At 36.7% G+C, this 21,850-nt stretch overlaps 1 protein-coding gene across 2 annotated transcripts in view; it reads left to right on the top strand.

The window, feature by feature from the left end:
• obe (activating signal cointegrator 1 complex subunit obelus) overlaps positions 1–21,850 on the top strand; it is a 402,671-nt gene that overhangs the window by 130,682 nt on the left and 250,139 nt on the right. For both annotated transcript variants that reach the window (XM_090379766.1, XM_090379764.1), the window contains exon 15: positions 355–579. In XM_090379766.1, the coding sequence (XP_090235892.1) occupies positions 355–579 (225 nt within the window). The remainder of the gene's footprint in view (positions 1–354; positions 580–21,850) is intronic.

The following is a 21,850-nucleotide window of genomic DNA, read 5'->3' as shown; positions in this document are numbered from 1 at the left end:
CCTATCAGAAATTTGAATCTTGCATAATTCCACACTAAATACCTTGAACATGATCTCATCAAACATTTTCTTTCCAGTAAAAAGGTTTCTAAAAATTCTCTCCCTTATAATTATATAAACAGTAGTTGCTAAAACATTATACAAAATGGAATTTAATTTTTAAAACTGGTTAGTGTTGTGCCTCAGTTTTCATTGGAATAGAACTCTGCTTTAATTTTCTTTCCATTATCTTGATAACTTGAATGCAGAGGTAGTCTTATGAGGTAAGTTATTGATATCGTGTGGAGTTTTTCCAGAAATATTCTCAAGAATGTATGGTGTTTTGAATAATTTTAAAATTATTTCATTTTCTAGGGAACAGAGATATATGATTCAAAACATGGATCATTTGTGGATTTGGGAGTACTAGATGTTATGCAGATTTTTGGCAGAGCTGGTCGTCCACAATTTGACAAAGTGGGTCATGGCACTATTATTACTAGCCATAATAAACTTAGTCACTATTTAACACTTTTAACTTGTCAGCATCCCATAGAGAGCAACTTTCCAGCAAGTCTTGTTGATAACTTGAATGCAGAGGTAAGTTTATAATTTAACATTTTGAAAAATTTTAATATAATATAATTCACAAGCATTACAGAAAAATGTTAACGCACTTCGACACAAACACACTACTGTGTGGGCAACTTTAATATCACACTATTCAGAATTTTATACAGAGGTGTATGCCAGGTGATTTGTGAATTAGTACATATAGGCAGTATATCACAATCAAATGATATGCAGAAGTAAATGGTATCCCAAATGTTTTGGAGGGGTTTTATGTGGCTATGATTTTTGTTTAGAATTAAATGAAAAAAAAAAAAAAAAAGAAAAAGTGTTTTTAAAACTTGAAATTATATTTATCGCAATTTTAATTACAAATTATCTGTGAAAAATTGTGCCATTAAAATGGCTTCCATTTTGTTGCAAACATTTCTCTGCCCTGATGATGACATTTTTCATAACTAGGGCGAATGTAGCCATGCCACTGCTTGCAGTTGCTTAGTGGCTAGTGTTTTTTAATGTTCCAAGATTCTGTGGTTTAATTACAAACACCCTATCTTTCATATAACTCTAAAGAAAAAACTTGGGATGCTTGAATCAGTCAACCATGTTGGCCAGTTATTGTCACCAAATGGGGTAATGAAAATGCTTGGAGTATAATGTATGTGCCATGGCCCAATCTAGCTAAACCATATTATCTTAGCTATCTGGTATACGAAATTTATGCCCTGTTCTCCAGTAACTATAATCACTTCAGCTTCAGGATTTAAAAAAAAAACATGAGCCAGTGATAATGTTGTGAGCTATTATTATGCTGTAACAGTTACTTTTGTAGGGTATGGAGATTTCCGAATGACTTTGTATGGATTCTCAGAATCCTATTATCAAAACTTTTGCATGTTTGCAAATCCATTAAGATGAAATCAAATTCCATCACTCATTATTAATTTCTGATATAAATCTTCATTTTTCATTATGTAAATCCAAAATAGTAGTAGTAGAGGCATGTGATGCAAGAAACAAGCATATGAGGTTATGTAGCCTCACCAAAAAAAAAAAAAAAAAAAAATTCACATATCCATTCCCTCTAAAAATCCAGTTTCTCCAGTTCCACCTTTAATTTATTTAAGCTATCAAGTTCCATGACAGATGGAAGTTTGTTCCAGCAATCAATTACCCATTGGGTAGAGGCAAATTTCTGCAAATTAACTGTCTTTCCTCAATTTGAATTCCCCCCCCCCCCCAGGTTTGTAATCTGAGCTTTCGGAAGAATCTCGTCAGAATTGAGCCTGCTGAACACATTCAAGGCCTTATACACTGCAATCAGATAACCTCACGGGTGCCTAGTAACCAGCCACTGCAATTTGCAGAACTTAAGCCTTTCTTGGTAAGAGGACCCCCTTTGTTCCTCTCACCAATCTTGTTGCCCTTCTTGGTACTCGTTCAAGCAACTCTACATCCTTCCTAAAATGAGACCTCCAGACCTGTACACAGTACTCAAGGTGTGGCCTGACCATTGCCTTATACAAAGAGATAATCACCTCCTTTTCCCTACTAGCAAAATTCCTGTATATCATTGACAATACCCCATGACCTACTCTGGCAGCCTGTTTGCACTGCTCAGAAAACTTCATATCTGACTACACAATTACACCCAGGTATTTTTCACTTTCTACCACTCTAAGTGTAGTACCACACAGTTGGTACATTTTTTTTGGGTTACTGCTACCCATATGCAGCAATTTGCATTTGTCAATGTTAAATTAGGTAGAGAAGTGGCAACTGAAGTTGCCACTTCTCTACCTAACTTTTCTAGATCCTTTTGCAGTAGCATATTGCCATTACTGTCATTAACAACCCTGCCAATCATTGTATCATCTGCCTACTTGGACATTAAGCCTGATATACCTTCATCAATATCATTGATAAATACTGAAAACAACAGTGGGCCCAACACCGAACCCTGGGGGACTCCACTAATAACATTAGTTCATGAAGAGCAGCGTCCATTGATTATTACTCTGTCTTCTCCCACTCTACCACCCTTGTATCCATTGTAGCAACTTGCCCTTAATACCATACAAAGCCACACTGCTCCAATTTGTAGAGTAGTCTTCCATGCACAACAGTATCAAAAGCTTTCCTGAAATCTAAGTATAAGATATGAAAATTATTTTTTGCATCCACTTTCTTTGTAACCATATGATGGTATCCAATCAAATTTATCAGACAAGACTTTCTGTTAACAAACCCACGCTGTGTCTGAATTATTACTGCAGTCTTGTCTAGATGATCCTGCAATGCTTATTTAGCCAGTCACTCCATTATTTTCCCCGGAACAGAAGTTAAACTAATAGATCTGTAATTACTTGTGTCACCCTTTGATCCCCTTTGTGAATTGGGGATACATTTACACATCTCCAGCCTGTGGGGACTTAACTTAATAAGCTTTCGAATTGATACATGACAGTAACAGTATTACTGTCATATATCAACTCGTGAAACATTCCATATCAATTGACAAAATGCATAGCATTGTGTTAATTTATATAGTGATAGTATTCACCATGAATTCTTACCACTACTTTAGAGCCAGCCAGGGTTGCTTTTATGAGCCTAACAGTCTGTGCAGGTATGCCCAGGAGAAGGAGATCATTTATCATTTCCTCTCTGTTGAATCAATCAAAAGCTTGTTTGAAATCTACATATAAGTTAAATAAGTGTATATTATACTCAAATGCTTTTTCCTGTATCTGCCTCAAGATGAAAATCTGGTCTGTTGTTGAGCGATTGGGTCTGAAACCACACTGATATTCTCCAATGCTTTTTTCTGAATATCTACCAGTCTGTTATAAATAACTCCCAACAAAACCTTGTAAGTAACACTGAGCAATGTGATACCTCTATATTAGAGCAAAGCAGTTTATCACCCTTCTTGTGAATTGACTGTATTATTTCAAGTGTCCATTTAACCAGAATTTTTTCCTCAGACCATATTAATAGTGTCAGATTATAAATTCTTCTCCATAGTGTCACTCCACCATTCTTGAGCAACTCTGCAGTTATTCCATCAGCTTCTGGTGCTTTAAAGTTCTTGAAGCACTTAATAACTTTTCAAATTTCTTCGAAACTAGGTTCTTGAATGCATGGTTCTACTGTATAATACAATGACTGTTTTGTTTCAGTATTAACGAGTAAAGATGAGCAGTTGTTGAGAGAATTTGAGCGTAGAATTTTGCTAAAAGTCTTTGGGCCCATACAAGATGTTGATGGATCCTGGAGGATCAGAATGAACCATGAACTTGACAATCTTATTCAGGGTGCAGACATAATCAGATTTGTGAAGAGCCAGTGACTTTCCTGGCTGGGACATGTTATGAGAATCGATGACAGCAGAACAACTAAGAAGATAATGAAATAGAAACCTACCAGTAGGAGGACAAGAGGAAGACCACAGAAAAGATGGACGATGTAGAAGAGGACTTAAAGATCATGAGAATAAGAAATTGGAGAAGTTTGACTTCTGGGAGGGCTTACTGGTAGAACATTGTTGAGAAGGCCAAGACCCACCCTGGGTTATAACATCAGAAGAAGAAGTTTTCGCCTTATAGTGCAAGGAATCCACAGGCTTTTACTGCACTGACAAAAAAACCAATTAGATAAGAAAATACAAATTATATACTTCCCTCCTCATATAGGTTACTATCCAGTTGATCTCTGAATTTATTCAAACTGTCAGCCTCAACTACCTGCAAAGGAAACCTGTTCTAGCAATAAATGACTCGCTGGCTGAAAGAAAACTTCCTACAATTTAGCCTGAACCTCTTCCCCTGTAATTTGAATTTATGCCCTCCCCAAGTTCTGGAATTCTCTATAACAGTGAAAATTCCACCTTTACTAACCCCTCTTAGAGCCTTGTAAACGTCAATCAGGTCACCTGGTTGCCATGCTCTGTAACCCATATAATCAGTCTTTCCTCATATGGTCACCCTTTCACCAATCTCACCATTCAAGTTGACACACATCTTTGGATCCTTTCAAGAAGCTCAATGTCTTTTTTTCATTTGACGTCTTCGTACTTGTACACAGTATTCCAAATCTCATGTTACAATTGCCTTATACAGTGGGATTATAACCTCCCTACCTCTATAGGATAATGTTAGATAAATCATCGATAGGACAACATGGGCTTTCCTGGCTGTCTGTTCACACTACTCAGAAAACTTCATATCTGCCGTAACTCCCAGATCTCTTTGTCCCTTCCACTGTTTATAATTCTTCCCCACCAAGTGTATATAAATTATTTACTTTGGGTTGCTCTTCCCCAATTGTAAGACCTTTCATTTTTTTGCATAAAACATGCCACTTCTCTGACCATTTTTGAAGTCTGTTCAAGTCATCTTGAAGGTAATAACTCCACCAATCTTTACATTGTGTGCAAATTTTGGCATTATGCCTGCTATCCTTCATCAATGTCATTTATGAAAATGAGAAACAAGAGTGGTCCAAGTACTGAACATTGGGGGACCCCACTCCTTACACTACACCAATCTGGAGAATATCCATTAATCACAACGTTCTGACTTCTGTCCTGCAGTCACTCAACAGCACATCATAGAATTTTTCTGGTAATTCCAACCTGTTCCAGCTTATATAGTAACCTCTCATGAGAGACCGAGTTAAATGCTTTGCTAAAATCCAAATAGCCTATGTCAAAATTGTTCATAAGTAACTGTGTCAAAATAGCCTACTAAGTTAGTTAAACATGATTTCCCCTTTATAAAACCATGTACTGTGTCCTTAAGAATGCCATGTCTATTTAAATGTCCCTGGATTGCACTCTTAATCGTTGCCTTTAAGATTTCCCCTACCACTGAAGTCATACTAACCAGTCTGTAGTTACCAACTTCACTCTTAAAACTGCTTTTATGTTTTAGCAATACATTGGCATTTCTCCAATTCAAAGGAATCTCCCCCAAGTCCAAAGATGCCCTCATAATTAACCTCAATGGTTCAATACACTCACTGGTAGTTTCCCTCAAAATTACCGGATATATGCCATCAACTCGGGGAGCCTTACTTGCCTTTATGCCCAAAAGTTTTTCTAAAAACAGTCATCTGTAATTACGAAATCACTAATTTAATACAGCTCAGCCTCACTCACATAGCCTCTTCTCAGCATGAAGGTTCTTTCTTCAGTAAAGACCGAAAGTATCTATTCAGTTCATCCTCAATGTCAGCTGGGTTATCTAGGACTTTTCCACACTCAGTCTGATCTGATTAGCTTTCTTCATTGTATTCACATACATGAAAAATTCTCTGACCCCATTCTTTGCCCTCTTAGCCACTGCTTTCTCATATGCAGCCTTGGCTTCCCTAACTTTATTTGTGGTACTGGTACAGGTCAACTTGTACATGTTGTAGACTTCAGTACCCTTTGTCATTCTGTAACTATCCCATGCTATCTTTTTTCTGCTCTATTTGACCAGCCATGTGTTCATGGCTTCTGTGATTTTTGGTTTAAAAGTATTCCATAATTCAAATATATTCACCCTCATTCTGCAATTCATCCAATTAATAGATACCATAAAGTTCTTTAAACTGTCAGAGTCTCCTCTTCTGAAGTTAAAACCCATGCCTTTACCTTTAACTATTACAATCTTCATCTTCCAACTGATAATTGCATAATCACTACCTGACAATGGTTCCTGTACTTTAAGCTCTGTGATGTCATCATAAAGAACAGACTGATATATCTGTCTAGAATATCACTGGTTCCAAAGCCATATCAATTCGTGGAGTGAAATGGCTTTATTGTTATTATTTGTAATACTTGATTTTTTGAAACTACCTTGAAACTTTTTATGTTCAACTTCATTGTTAGTTGATGTAATGTCAGATGTTTTACCATGATGACAACCAAGAAATCCACCAATGTTTGAAAAATTACACCACCTAAAAAGTGTGCATTGATTTTTATGAGCTTTGCTATGTAAATAGCTAAGGATAATGGAAAGAAATGGTAAGAATACCTTAATTTAATTAAAATGTTTACATATATCAGAAGGAAGTATGAATACCCCTCTGCCTGTCTGCAGAAATGCAAGCTGTTGTGCTTCTTGGCGTTGAGTCAAAAAGGTGTTTGATGTCCTCTTGATGAATATCTGTCCATGTCTGGGTTAGCTGTTCCCTTAAAACCAAGTTTCTCATGCACCATAAAAATCAAATCTCTTAAAACCACTGTGGTTTGCCCTGGTTGAATCTATCTCAATTCTAATTTACTATTCTGTTACATCCCTGACATGCCCTGTAGGAGGCAACTCAGAATCCAGCAACCTGGGAAGCATGTCAATTACAGAGACATTGTACAACAATAGTGGTATGTTATTGAACAGTATCTTGTTAGTCTTGTCATATTGTCATTTCTCTAGTTTCAGTTTTAATGTTTGTTAGCCTGCAAAGTTACTTTTGAGCAAACACCAGTGAAGAATGGTTATCACAAGAGTTGATCTCCCCATGTCATATTTCCTGTTGTGTTAATTGAATATCTCCTTCACCAGTGTGTTATGAAACAGATCTTTTTTTGCTTTTTTTTTTTTTTTTTTTTTTTGTGATTAATGCCCACCCCGAAACTTGGCTTATCACAATGATAATAGCTTTCACCATTCTTTATTCTAACTGGCTCTGCTACTGTATATGATTAAATATTGGAGGAGGTGTTGATGTAATGCATAATGTGAATGCAGTCATACCTAATATACTAATCATGCTTTGTGATACTGGATATCCTTTAAGATTAATTAACATCATCTCTAGTCCTGCTCAGAGAGACAGATCTGCTGACTGCAGCATAATGACAAGATATGTGGTCCTCATATTCTGATGTTTGTTTGTGTGCTCCAGAAAATAGACAGTGGTATTTTTTTCCCTATCCATTGGCACCAGCATCATCCACTCTCATGGAGTCCAACTACACAACCACCGTCTAAGTGTTCAAATTAATTCAGTCGAGTATACTGTCAAAAAACTTGGCTACAGGCATATTGCTGCCATTTATTTTCTCTCTCTCTGGTTTTTTTTTTTTTTTTTTTGTAATATTTTGAAAATTTTACTAAATGGATGTCAGATGAATTAATGAGGCTCGTGGCAGAGAAGAAGAATGTATAAGATGCATATAAATTATCAGGTGACACAGAAGCCTATGGAAAGTATAAAATAGTCTGTAATCAAGTCAAAAAGGAGGTTAGGCAGGCGAAGGCAGATTACGAGGAATCTTTGGCAAAGGATGCAAAGAAAAACAGCAAAGAGTTCTTTACTTGTGTAAACTCTAGAAGAAAAGGGATGAATCAGATTGGACTACTTAACATAGATGGGTTGACTATTGATGATCATGCTCAGGTAGCTGATAAACTGAATGAGTATTTTGCATCTACATTCACACATGAGGAGTTATTCAATGAGGGGAGTGCTTCATTGAATAACAGAAGTTTATAAAATGCTAACAGGGAGCTAAGTGATTTTGTAATAACTGAGAGCAAAGTGGAGAAGAAATTGTTGAAGTTAAACATAAAGAAGGCACCTGGGGTGGATGTGATCTATCAAGTTATATTAAAGGAAGCAGCAAAATAAGTAAGCAAACCCTTATCCCTAATTATGAGAGCTTCCTTGGACTCAGGGGAGGTCCCCATGGACTAGAGGCACCTCCGTAGCCAGGTAGGCAGGAGCAGCAGTGCGTAGCACACGCTTCTTGATTAGACCGGGATTCAAGCCCGTGACCATCAAATACGGAGGATGCGGAAAGGTCAGGGAATGACCACCGCATATCCCCAGAGCAATATGGCCTTAGTTGCTAATGCTCCTAAAAACCAAATAACAAATAACAACAAACATGGACTGGAGGTGTGCAAATGTATCACCAATTCATAAAGGGAGTTCAAAAGATGACACAAGTAACCACAGACCTGTTAGCTTAACGTGTTCCAGGGAAAATAATGGAGTCACTGGTTAAAGAAGCATTTGCAGGATCATTTATACAAGGCTGCAGTAATAGTTAAGACACAACATGGGTTTGTTAAAAGGTCTTGTCTGACCAATTTGATTGGATGCTATGATGTGGTCACAAAGGAACTGAATGCTAAAAATAATTTTGATATCATATACTTGGATTTCAGGAAAGCTTTTGATACTGTTGCACATGGAAGACTACTGTACAAATTGGAGAGGTATGGCATTAAGGGTAAGTTGCTACAATGGATAAAGGGATGGTTAAGGGGGGAGACGACCGAGAGTGGTAATCAATGGACACTGCTCTTCGTGGACAAATGTTATTAGTGGAATTCCCCAGGATTCGGTGTTGGGCCCATTGTTGCTTTGTATATTTATCAGTGATATTGATGAAGGTATATGAGGGTTAATGTCCAAATTTGCGATGATACAAAGATTGGCAGGGTTGTTAACAACAGTAAAGACAGTATGCTACTCCAACTGGATCTAGATTAGTTGGGAAAATGGGCTGGGAAGTGGCAACTGAAGTTTAACATTGACAAATGCAAAATACTGCATATAGGTAGCAATAACCGAAGAGAAACGTACTAACTGTGTGGTACTACACTCAGCGAAGTGAAAAAGATCTGGAGGTAATTGTGCAGTCAAATATGAAGTTAACTGAGCAGTGCAGGGCAGATCATGGAGTCTTGTCAATGATATATAGGAATTTTGCTAGCAGGGACATAGAGGTGATTATCCTGTTATACAAGGTCAGGCCACACCTAGAATACTGTGTACAGGTCTGGAGGCCTCGTTTTAGGAAGGATGTAGAGTTGCTAGAATGGGTACAAAGGGGGTGCTCCTACCAAGAAAAGCTTAAGTTCTGCAAATTGCAGAACCTGTAGAGTAGGCACCTGTGAGGTGATCTGATTGAGGTGTACAGTAATACCCCGACTTACGCGAACTCGGAGTTACGCGGTTCTTGATTTTTTCATTTGGCAACGCTGCCGCCCACTATCTTCAAGGTCGTTTTTCATATGTTATCGATATACGGTGCGACGGCGGAGAATGAGAGCGAAAGATGAACAAAATTCAACTTTGCTGCTTTTATGTTTTTTATATCAGTGAAGGGGAAACACATTTCACCATAATAACGTAAAAACCAACACAATTCCAGCTATCGGTATAATCGCAAATGCAATTAGATCGAGTGTACTACCAGTTTATAACAGATTTCACTAGCAGAAACGCAACTGGATTTTTATTGTTTTATGGTAGTAACCCCTAGAAATGTGAGGTGTTAATAGTGTATCTCTGCCTTTATGGTGTTGTTTATTCAGTTGCTACACGCACACAGCTTTGTTTATGCGTATCAAGCGTGCCTCCTCGTTTTGTAATTGTGCTTTATTCCCTAAAAATGAGTAAAATACTTAAAAGGTGTGAAAAGGAAGCGTATTGGTGAAGACACTGCAGATTCAGAGAGAAAAAGAAAAGCAATTATCGATAAACAGAGGCGGACTGGGTCAAAAATTCTTACCCGGGAAAATTTATAGTGGCCTCATACTATAGTTTATGGCCAAAATCACACTGGCCCACCGGGGTTTCCCCGGTAAGGCTTATGGCCAGTCTGCCTCTGTCGATAGAGAAAAAATATGAAATGAAAGACTATGTGATATTGCACGTGCTACAGGCCTAAATGAAGCAACGGCGAAAAGCACATGACAATTGCAAACTTGACAGGTTGAAAATTGAAAAGGGCTCAATTGTAAAGGGCTTAAAAATTTTAGAAAACATAGACTCCAACGAAGAACGCGTTATAGCTACAAAGCAAGGAATAAAAAAATTATTAGCTTGCTACGAAGAAATTCTGCTTGAAAAAAAGAACGCGCTGTGTCGTCAGACGAATTTGTTAGATTTTATGAAGCCATCGACATTGAAATAACTTTTTTTACGTAAGTCATTTGTTTTTTTTAATACATATTTTGTATTAATATGTATAAAGAACTGCAATTTTATTAATATTTTTCTTCTAAACTAGTGTTTTTGTTAGTCCTTGGTCCCAATTAAGCAAAATTTATATGTATTTATATGCAAAGTTGTACCCCGACTTACGCGAATTTCGTCGGACCTACCTATCGCGTAACTTCGGGGTATTACTGTATAAGGCCTTGAATGGGTTGAGCAAGCTGAATGCTGATGGATTCTTCCTCTTGCTCAGACTAAGAACCTGAGGGGAATATCACAGTTTCAAATTGAGGAAAGATAGTTGTAAAATAGATGTGCGGAAATTTGGATTTAGCCAGTGCCAGTGGGTAGTTGATTGGTGGAATCGGCTTCCATCTTTTGTTGTGGAAGCTAATAGCCTAAATAAATTTAAGGCTGAGCTGGACAGGCATTTGGAACAAATGGAGGGGTGAAATGGGAAGTTTTGTTTTTTTTTTTTTGGCTGATGCTGCTGAAGCTTGCTTTCTTGCATCATACGCCTCTACTAATGCGAATGCTAATTAGTAGAGGCATATGATGCAAGAAAGCAAGTTTATATAGCATCAACCAAAAAAAAAAAAAAAAATTCCTTCCCATTTCACCCATCCAATTTACTCCAAATGCTTGTTTAGTTCCAACTGTCAACCACCCACTAGCTAAAGACAAATTTTCACACATCTGTTCTACCATTCTGTGAAAACGAACACTGAGTGAATCTCTGCCAACTGGGGGAGCTTTTAGTGTACAAAATAACGTATAATGTAAATCACTATAACTGATACCCCTGACACTAGTTCTAACTAATTCTAAGGCACAATCTTCCTATATAAGAGTAATAAAATGCAACAAAAACACTGACCCCTAAAAGTTTGTCTACTAGTAATCACTTAAAATTTTGTAACATCAGTACATATGAAGGTCTAACAGATGCCACCAAAAATCAATCAGCTTTATAGTGCTGGAATTCATGAATGTTTCCCATTGAATTTTTTTCCCTTGGTACTGATAATAACTTTTGAACACTGTATAGATAAAATATCATATTCATTCTGATTTACTGCTCCACTCTATTTCTCTGTATAATTGTTTGGTATACTCATTACAGTCATTAGACTTATATCACACTCCTACTCTCAAATTTGTTTTCTCAGTGCTATCAGCAGACTGACTCATAATTGCACTGGTCACCCATGTCAACTGGATGAATTTCCTTAGATGTAATATGCTTATTAACTAAGAGGATAACCCAGTGGTTTTCAACCTTTTTTTAATAATGGCACCCCTAAGTCATTTATTTTATTTTGGGGCACCCCTACTCAATTTTATGCCTGTTTGATCCCATTCTCTCTCTGTGTATATACATATATATATTAAAAAGATTAACAAAATTAAAAGGATACTGTACACCTTTTTATAACGAAATAAACATATAAATTAAAAAAAATAATAATAAGTTTAAATAACTTAAACCCAAATTACGTGGCACCCTTGAATGTTGTTGCGGCACCCTGGTTAAAAACCACTGGAATAACCCCTCATGGCCTGTATGTCCTTCCTGTATACATTGCACTCTCCATATTCAAATTCAGCATCACTTATGTTTGTGTGATGCCATATCTCCACTATCCCTACAATGTCTGCATTTCATGACTTAATCAGAATTTCAAATTCATCAAATTTATTTACAATACTCCTAGCATTATGTACATACATTAATGCTAGGAGCATTAATGTATGTACATTAATATTAAGAGTAAGAACATGTACATGTATAATACATGTATATGTTCATATTCTTAGTTACCCTTATGCAACCCATGTATTTACTTGTTTCATGTTGAGCTTCAACATGGAAGCTCAACATTGAAATCCCTGACACCTTGCAGGCTGCTGCACATTCCAATAGAAGCAGTACAAGAATTGCTTTCACCTTACCTATGGCTGTTGTTAATCTATTAGTCTGTGGATCTCCCCAAGCTAGCTGTTTTTTTACCCACCTAACACTGCCTCAATAGCATCAGCAAGTATTCTAGCACCCTTTCTATTTAAATGTACCCATCCCTGCAAAAAAAGTCTCGCCTCTTAACAAGCACAGACCATGCTGGGAAAAATTCTACTCCATGAGCCTTGCACAGTCTCTCCAGTTCTGAATTTATTGATAGGGCTATCATCATATACTCCTCCTATTGCTTCTGGGCAAAATTGTAGACACTTTCAAATTCAATTCTAACTCATTGACTTTTTCCCACCATTGCTCTGTATTTTTTAAGTAAGTCCTCAGATCTCTTACTCTTAATATCATTAGTGCCAATATGTACAACAGTATTACCTTCTGTGCTCTTAAAAGATGATATCTGCTCTACAATGACATCTATGTTTACCCCTGGGCAGACATACCCTGATCCTATTCCACCTATCCTTCTTGCGCAACATATTTCCCTGACAATAGGATCACCAACAAGAGCTAAAAGCTCACACTTCTGCATTGCCACTCTGCTGCCCAGTACAGAAGTGTGAGCTCTGCTGTTGAGTTGGGCAGCTGGAGCTTGATGATCCCCCATTTTAATTCCTTCCAGTGCATCTACCCTACTCTTCAAAGTCTCATAAACGTCCATCTGAATGCTGAGTTGGCACCTAATTTCTTCATACTCTCTGCACCAAACATGCACAAAGACATCTTCTTGGTTGTGTCTTGTCCTGTGCCAGAAGATCCATAAACATGCACAAGTTGCACACTTTGTTAGGTCGTGATTCGTAGGAGAATCATCCTCCTCTGTTTTCCCCAAGCCACAGCATTCCCACTATTTTGTGCCCATTGCTTTTGGGGCAGATTTTTAAATACAATTTAATTGATAACAATAAAAATTAATAAAATTAATCAATTTAATTGATTAATTAACACTAAGCTAATAAATTCCAAAATGTAGTGATATGTATTACACTATCAAGTTTTACTTTATACCTTACACCAGCGTTTCCCAATTAAACTTAGTCACGGAACCCTTTGTTATTTTGTACAATATAACAAAACCCCTTAAATATTTTTAGCGTAGCACATAAAAAAATAAATGAATGTGGCACAGGCGAAAAATTTTCTTGGTTCAAGGTCAAATACCTTTAAATTGAAAGTTACATTTTTCTGGAGGGAAGGCAACTACACATTTTGTCCTCTTTCATGTCCCATAATTAAATGATAATTTAATTATGGGACATGAATAATTAAATGATAATTATGGTATCAGATCCTTTGTTTATTATTATTAGTGTACAAAAAACATCAACATACATTTTAATTTACAGAGTGTAATATTTTCTTTTTTTTTTTTTTGGCAAATTCTTCTTATATCCGGTTTAATTGTTGACAGTTGTATTCGCATGTCTGGAGTCGCATTAAGTCGGTTTCGATACTTCGTTTTGGTTCCATAGTATAGCGAGAATCCAGTTTCGCACAAGTACGTGCTGGCAAGTGGCAACAATACTTTGCTTGCTCGCCGCGACAACTCGGTATTCTTCGCATAAATCACCCCAAAAAGCAATAAGAGAAACTTCTTTAAAGTTTTGTGTTAGTGACTGTCAAAAGTAATATCAATCAGATTTTCAAAATCTACATCAGAAAACCTGGCTGGTTTATCTTGTACGAATGGATTTTGAATCCAGTCATTATGTTTTTCATTCATGGATGGAAAATACTGATTAATAGATGTGTGTAAATTGCGAAGATGATCTGCAATGTCGCTGTGAATTTCTTCTTCGCGTTCAAGTTCGGAATCTTCAAGAAAATCCTTAAGTGTTGGAAAAAGAGTCCAAATTATTTTGCTCCACAGCTGAGATCCAAAATTGCAACTTACAAGACAGTGAAAATATTTTATCTCTCGCATTAAAAATGTTTACATTTTTTCCTTGGAGTGATAAACATACTTCATTTAATTTTGTGAATATGTCGGCAAGATATGCAATTTTGGATAACTACGAAATGTTTGTTAATCAATCAGAAAATTGAAATTTATGATCCAGAAAATATGCCAACAACTCTTGCCGCAATTCAAACATTCTAACGAGGACTTTACCTCATAATAGCCACCAGACTCCTGAATGCAAAAGCAGGGCCAAGTGGTGATTACCCATATCTTCACATATAATTTTAAATAATCGTGACTGTAATGGTTGAATTTTAATAAAATTAATAATCTGGACTGCTTTGTCTAGCACAGTTTTAAGTGTGATTGAAATATTTTTAGCTACCAGTGAATGTCTGTGAAGAACACAGTGACTATTGGTGCAGTTTTTTTGCTACATTTTTTATTCGTGTCACAGCGCCTGCCACTTTTCCGACCATTGCTTTGGCACCATCACTGCACATATCAACACATTTGTCCCAACTTATGTCGTGTGTGTTCATAAAATTATGGATACAGTTAAAGTTGTTCTCACCAGTGGTATGAGTTTGTAAACTTTCACATAGAAGCACGTCTTCTTCAAGGCGCACTATAGCCATAGCAGCTAATGCGCCAATAAACACCCATACCACACACACACACACGTCTTCTTCAATCCCTTTGTCAAAATCATATCTTACAAAAACCAGCAAAATTGCAGGACCTGCAACATCAGTGGACTCGTCTAATTGCAGTGAGTACCCGTCACATTGTTGCAGCCGAGAAATGAGTGCTGTCTGGATGTCATCAGCAAGACCATGAATACGACGTGAAACTGTGTTTTTTGAAAGTGGCACAGCTTCAACTTTTTTACACAACTCCTCACTTAACATACCCAACACTATATCTTTTGCACATGGTTTTATTAGCGATTCACCAATTGTGTATCCTTCTCCGGCGAGTGCTATGCGATAACTCACTCTGTAAGAAGCCTCTGTGGCGTTTTCATTTTCAGTTTTAAATTTTTTTGTCATGAATCGTTTAGCCTTGTCATATTCCTCAAGCTTTCGCTTAAAATAGGCAATGTCTTTGTACTCAGAGTGCTTTTGCTCAAAATAACGATGTAATTTAGCAGGTGCTAACGAACTGTTTGGCAATGTTTTCTTGCAAAGTAGGCACTGTGCTTCAGGACAATGTTCATTTCCAATGCTTGTGAATCCAAATGACAGCTGTCATCATATTTTCATTTCTTAGTTTGAGAAGAAGATTGGGTAGAACTGGGTGCTGCTCGCTTTTTCTTCGACTTGTCCCTTTTCTCTGCAGATTTGGGAACAGGAGATTCAACTGCTTTGGACCTGTTTTCTTGATTTATTGCTGTATCTTCTTTCTCAGTTGCTGTAAATGCCAAACAATTTGAAGTAGTAGTAATTTTTTTCTTTAAAGTTCCTTCTTTTAACCAACTGTCAAAATTCATGATGAATTTAAATGTCAATAATTTAAAATTTAAAGTTTGTGTATAACATTTAACTTTTTTACAAAGCTAATGATCGAAATGCACAGCTTGATAAAAAATATCGAACAGGTTTATACAAGTGTGCATACAACGCATGTAACCACATTGCGACTACTACATTTACTGACAATGAGGATAGCCAGGTGGGCAGGAGCAGCAGTGTGTAGCACACGCTTCTTAATTAGACCGGGGTTCAAGCCCATGACCACCAAATACGGAGGATGTGGGAAGATCTGGGAATGACCACCGCATATCCCCGGAGCAATATGGCCTTAGTTGCTAATGCTCCTAAAAACCAAATAACAAACAAACAAAGACAATAAGGACTGAGGGCAGTTCCCACCATGTGAAATATGGATCCAAACATGGAGCGTAACCAATCACAGCCATTTGTGTGCACTTCCTAGGTAGGTAGGTGCGGTAGTATACAGTTGATGTATAATGTGCAGGTTCTGGATTACAATTACAAAGGCAGTTTAGTACACAAGCTGTGCAGTAAAAGCGACCTGACCCAATTGTCTCATCTGCCAGATATAAACAATGCCTACAATATTTTTAACTTTTAATGTGCAAAATTTTTTTAAATTTTTCATTTTTCTGCAGAACCCTTAATTTTACCTCACGGAACCCCATTTGGGAAACGCTGCCTTACACTATACCATTACAATTGCAGTTTTAAATTAGTTATATCCTTACTAAAAGTAAAATTTCTTAGCTAAAAAGAAAAAAAAAATATGGCTTACAAGTGATTAGAACTGTGGAGGTTCACAAACCACACTTGCTTCTCATGCAAGCTGTTGCCACCACAACTGTATACAGTCCACCAATTTATATTTGATTTTCATTGATATCTCACTCTTGCCATAAAACTGCATCCTCTCCTTTGAATTTTTCTAAATGCCTTTTATTTAGTTGTCTTTTTTATTTTCAGCCTACCTTTTATCATGCCTGCTTATACATAAGGTCTGGGCATCTTAAAAGCCTTTCTGACAAAGTGGCTTGCTGATATGTCATGCTGACCATTCCAGTGACCATGCATCCTGCTTGCTCTTATTTCCAGTTTATTTATCACTACAATGTATTGGCATACAAATTTTTAGTCAGTTATGCTAATTCTTTTAAGCAGGGACAATTTTTCTGCAGGGGCACACAAAATACAAAAATAATTTTGTACAAATAAATAAATAAATAACAAATAAATAAATAACAAACAAATGAATAACACTATTCAGATATGGGAGGGCAATTTTAGCAAGAGGTCGAATCAAGGGATGGCAAATATGCAAAATCTGAATACAGGTATTGTATTCAGATTTTGCAATCACTGTTCGTGACTTCTATTTAAGGTTCTTTTTCGGAATGAGATTCCTGTTGCTTTACTCACTAAGTTTTTTACCCATTAAGTTTGAATTCTTCATTTCTACCATTTGGAATTCTGTACATTTGGCTTTTTATTCCTGGATTTATTAAGTTAAGTATCTTCCCTTTAAAAAACCACTCGGTTTGGCACTTTGCTTCTCTCACACTGGCCTCAGATCTACTGTGTATCTGGTAGTCATTTTTGTAAATGGTTTTGTTTTTCTTTACAAAACCTGCTTCATTTAACCAGGCCTTTTATGTGGTGAAATTTTATCAATGGATACAAAATTCATCTTGTTCATGGTTTGCAATTTTGCTGTTGTGTTGCTATCAAAGTTTTTTACCTGCCAGATTTTTTGTTACACTGTTTATTGGATTCACTCAACCTTCAATTAGCCTTTGATGTAGCCAAATAGTGCATATCTCTGTCTACAGCGGCTATTTAACTTGGAAGTTTGAGTCATGATTTATAGACATTGTGCTCTGATCATCTAAAATTTCACTGGAATTTCATCTCCTAAATTTCACTGGATATTCATCTCCTATAAATTTGAATTATTCTTGTTTTATCTGTTTACTTTTTGTTTCACATGTTCCTTCACATATTTGTATTCCTGCAGCCTTAAGTCTGGCATTTCATGTTTTTAGGCCATCTTTCCCACATTTTTTTTTTTTTTTTTTACTTTCAACGATAGAGGTCATTACTATCTGTATTTCTAAAGCTATATAACACGATGATTGGTCATTATTTACCCTTTTGCATCTAGGCTGTGTACGTCTGTCCTCCGCTTGGCTTAATGACTCCAGGTAATACCTACTTTTGGTTATGGTTTCAATTTCCCTTCTTCTCTACAAGCCTATGGTATTAACACCCATTTTTACTAACACTTGCAAATACCAGAACCCTTCCTTTAAGGTTGGGCCTTACACACCTAGTAAGTTCAGTAATTTTAATGACTTTTTCTACACTTTTTATCTTTATAATTTCATTTTCCCATTCATAAAACTATTAGTGTAATACGAGGGTGATATGAATGCTCCAACTATCCTGCATCCTATCGCTATTTTCGCCTTCTTTTGACCATCTTTTTCTCCCCTTCTCCGGCGCCTCCGTAGCCAGGTGGGCAGGAGTGACAGTGCGTAGCACGCACTCCTTGATTAGACCGGGGTTCGAGCCCATGACCACCGAATACAGAGGATGCGGAAAGGTCAGGGAATGACCACCGCATATTCCCAGAGCAATATAACCTTAGTTGCTAATGCTCCAAAAAACAAATAACAAATAACTTCCCGGCCCACCGGGCTAGCCGGGTGGGTAAAGTGCCTGCCTGCCTGGCAACCCAAAGGTCGCGGGTTCAATTCCCGCCTCGGGCTTGGATCAAAGTACTGCAAAAACCTTGGGAGGTGCATTATGGCCACAGAAGCCTAGGCGCCAACAACTACCAAAAAAAAAAAAAAAAAAAACAAATAACTTCCCCATCCTCAAGAATTTTACCATTCCCTATACCATTTGCTTGGGCACACTTTTTGATCAAATTACACTGCTATATATTTGAATTATATTTAACATGATTTTTTATAATTACCTTTTACCCTTACCACATGGTACAAACTTTTGTATTATATTTTACATTACACTTTTGTATATTTGTATTAAATTTAACATTACATTATTAACTTAATTTTTACACTGTGTAGGGACTACCTTGTCTGATAGTATTAAGATAAAGGCCACATATTCCCCCCCCCCTTTCTTATACTATAGACAGGTTTGGAAATGCAATGCCTGATACATGGTCAGGCATTTTGCATATTTGCCATCCCTTGATTCGACCTCTTGCTAAAATTGCAAGAGGTTGAATATCCCATATCTGAATACAGGCAATTCTCGCTTTACAAGTTCCCGGGTTTACGAGTTTTTTCCCCCCAAGTATCAACAAAATCGAAAATATGAACATTAATTGCAAAAAATGAATGTTAAACATTCATAAATACTGCATTCCAAACCACATGCATAGCTATACAATACAGTGTACTCCGCTTTACGATATTAATCAGTTCCAGAGACACCATCATCGTTAAAATATCGTAATGTGAACCCAATAACACATTGTGTTTTTTGGTAATTTGTTTCAAGATCTCGGAAGTTGAAATTTTCGCTGTATAACTAAGGTGGTAGACGACTTTCATCAACCGGTGAAATACCACCACTTTGCTTATTGGAGGCTTGAAGTGGTGAAACCCATGTTTAGTCTCTAGAGCAAAGTTTCCGGCATCCCCCTTCCCCCATACTTCTCCTTCAAACCCATGCACGGTACTAAGTACTATAGGTTTTGATACCTTTCTTGTTTGGGGTTTTCATAAAAAAAAATAAATAAATAAAAAAAAGCTATTTATCTCTATAAAATGTCATTTTTAAGGTCACGAGCATGACCTGTTAAAGTGCACTACCCTTTCATCGTTATCACATAAGATTCAGTTTTAAATGCCTTCACAATATTTTTCTGAAGCATATTTCTGGAGGTGATGACCATAAAACAATAAAAACAATTTGCACTTTCGGTTTATTGGGCTTTTCTGATACTGCAAGAAATTATAAACAGGTAGTAAACTCTATGTTATTGCATTTGCTAAATAGCTGGAATTGTGTTTTTTTACGTTATTATGGTGAAATGTGTTTCCCCTTTACTGAAATCTTCAATCATATAAAAAAACAAATAAATTTTCAGAATCTTCTCTTCATTCCTTTTTTTTTTAAGCTTCGTAAACTTGTTACTCCGCGCGAATCGTGTTATTTGCAATTTGTGTGTGCTGTTAAAAAATGCTTATGCATGCATTCGTGAAATTTATAATTAAATGAGAATTATCTTGGAAACAAACACCTCTTGAAACATTTCTGAAGAAGGCGACTCCTTGTGCAACAAACCAACGAGTGCCGAACCAATAATGAGTGATCAACAAGTGTGCATTTAGTCGATGATGATGAAGAATAAACATTCTTTAACATTTATAAGTCGTAAATAATTTCTCTATTATTTTAATTTGCTTGATTTTACAGGCTATGTTTTCATTTGACAGTAGTAGTAGGAATAGTAGTAATAGTTGTAGTATTGGCATGTGATGCAAGAAAGCAAGTGTATGAGCTTATGCAGCATCAGCCAAAAAAAAAAAAAAAAAAAAACACACCATTCCCTCCAAATGCCTGTCCAGTTCCTCCTTAAATTTATTCAACCTATCAACTTCCACAACGACAGATGGAAGTTTGTTCCAGCAATTAACCACCCGCTGGCTAAAGGTAAATTTCTGCACATCTATTCTACATCTGTCTTTCTTAATTTGAATTTATGCCCCCTTAGTTTCGTAATCTGAACAAGTGGAAGGATCCCATCAGAATTCAGCGTGCTCAATCCATTCAAGGCCTTATATACCTCAATCAGATCACTGCGCAGGTGCCTAGTCTCCAGCCACTGCAATTTATAGAACTTAAGCCTCTCTTGGTAAGAGGATCCCTTCATTCCCCTCACCAATCTTGTTGCCCTTCTCTGTACACGCTCAAGTAAATCTACATCCTTCCTAAAATGAGGCCTCCAGACCTGTATGCAGTACTAAAGGCGTGGCCTGACCATTGCCTTATACAGAGGGATAATCACCTCCTTTTCCCTGCTAGCAAAATTCCTATATATCATTGACAAAACCCCATGACCTGCCCTGGCAGCCTGTCTGCATTGCTCAGAAAACTTCATATCTGACTGCATAATTACTCCCAGGTCTTTTTCATTTTCTACCACCTTAAGTGTAGTACCACACAGTTGGTACGTTTCTCTGGGGTTACTTCTACCCATATGCAGTACTTTGCATTTGTCAAGGTTAAACTTCAGTTGCCACTTCTTAGCCCATCTGCCCAAATTATCTAGATCCTGTTGCAGTAGCACACTGCCATTACTGTCATTAACAACCCTGCCAACCTTTGTATCATCTGCAAATTTCTTTGGTTAAATCGATCATTATTTAAACAAACTAATTAGCTGACTAATTTCATTGTTTAGAACTTAACCCCTATTTTTAACCTTATATCTATGGGAAATAAATTCCCGCTTTACGAGTTTTCGCTTTCATGAATGAAAAGTTTTTTTCATTCATGAAAACGCGCACTAAGAATGAATTAACTCGTAAAGTCGAGAACTACCTGTACTGTGTTATTTATTTCTTTATTATTTATTTTTGTTTTTTTTTGCTTCCTTAGTCCCATTTCATTTTTGCACTAGGTTTTTCAAATTCTTTCACTTTTTCACCACTAGTTTACTTCCAGTTCCTACTTTCCTTTAAACTTCGCTTAGTTCAGCCACTTTGTGTACTTTTCATTTTCATCTTCACAAACACTATATTTATGTTACAGACCGCACATTGTTTATATCCTTTTGCTTCCTTTACTGCTGCCCTGTGCATTTTGGAGCATTAGACATATGATAACTTTTATTTTCCTTTTTTTCTGCTTATTTTTCTTCTTAACAATATAATATTACTACTATATATATATATATATATTTATATAAAAGGATCCATAGCAAGAGCAATGAGGTCATATTGC

The sequence above is a fragment of the Mastigoproctus giganteus genome, chromosome 8, assembly GCF_048544385.1.
Source record: "Mastigoproctus giganteus isolate SK-2022 chromosome 8, ASM4854438v1, whole genome shotgun sequence".
NCBI classification, from domain to species: Eukaryota; Metazoa; Arthropoda; class Arachnida; order Uropygi; family Thelyphonidae; genus Mastigoproctus; species Mastigoproctus giganteus.
This window is presented reverse-complemented; position numbering and strand designations above follow the sequence as displayed.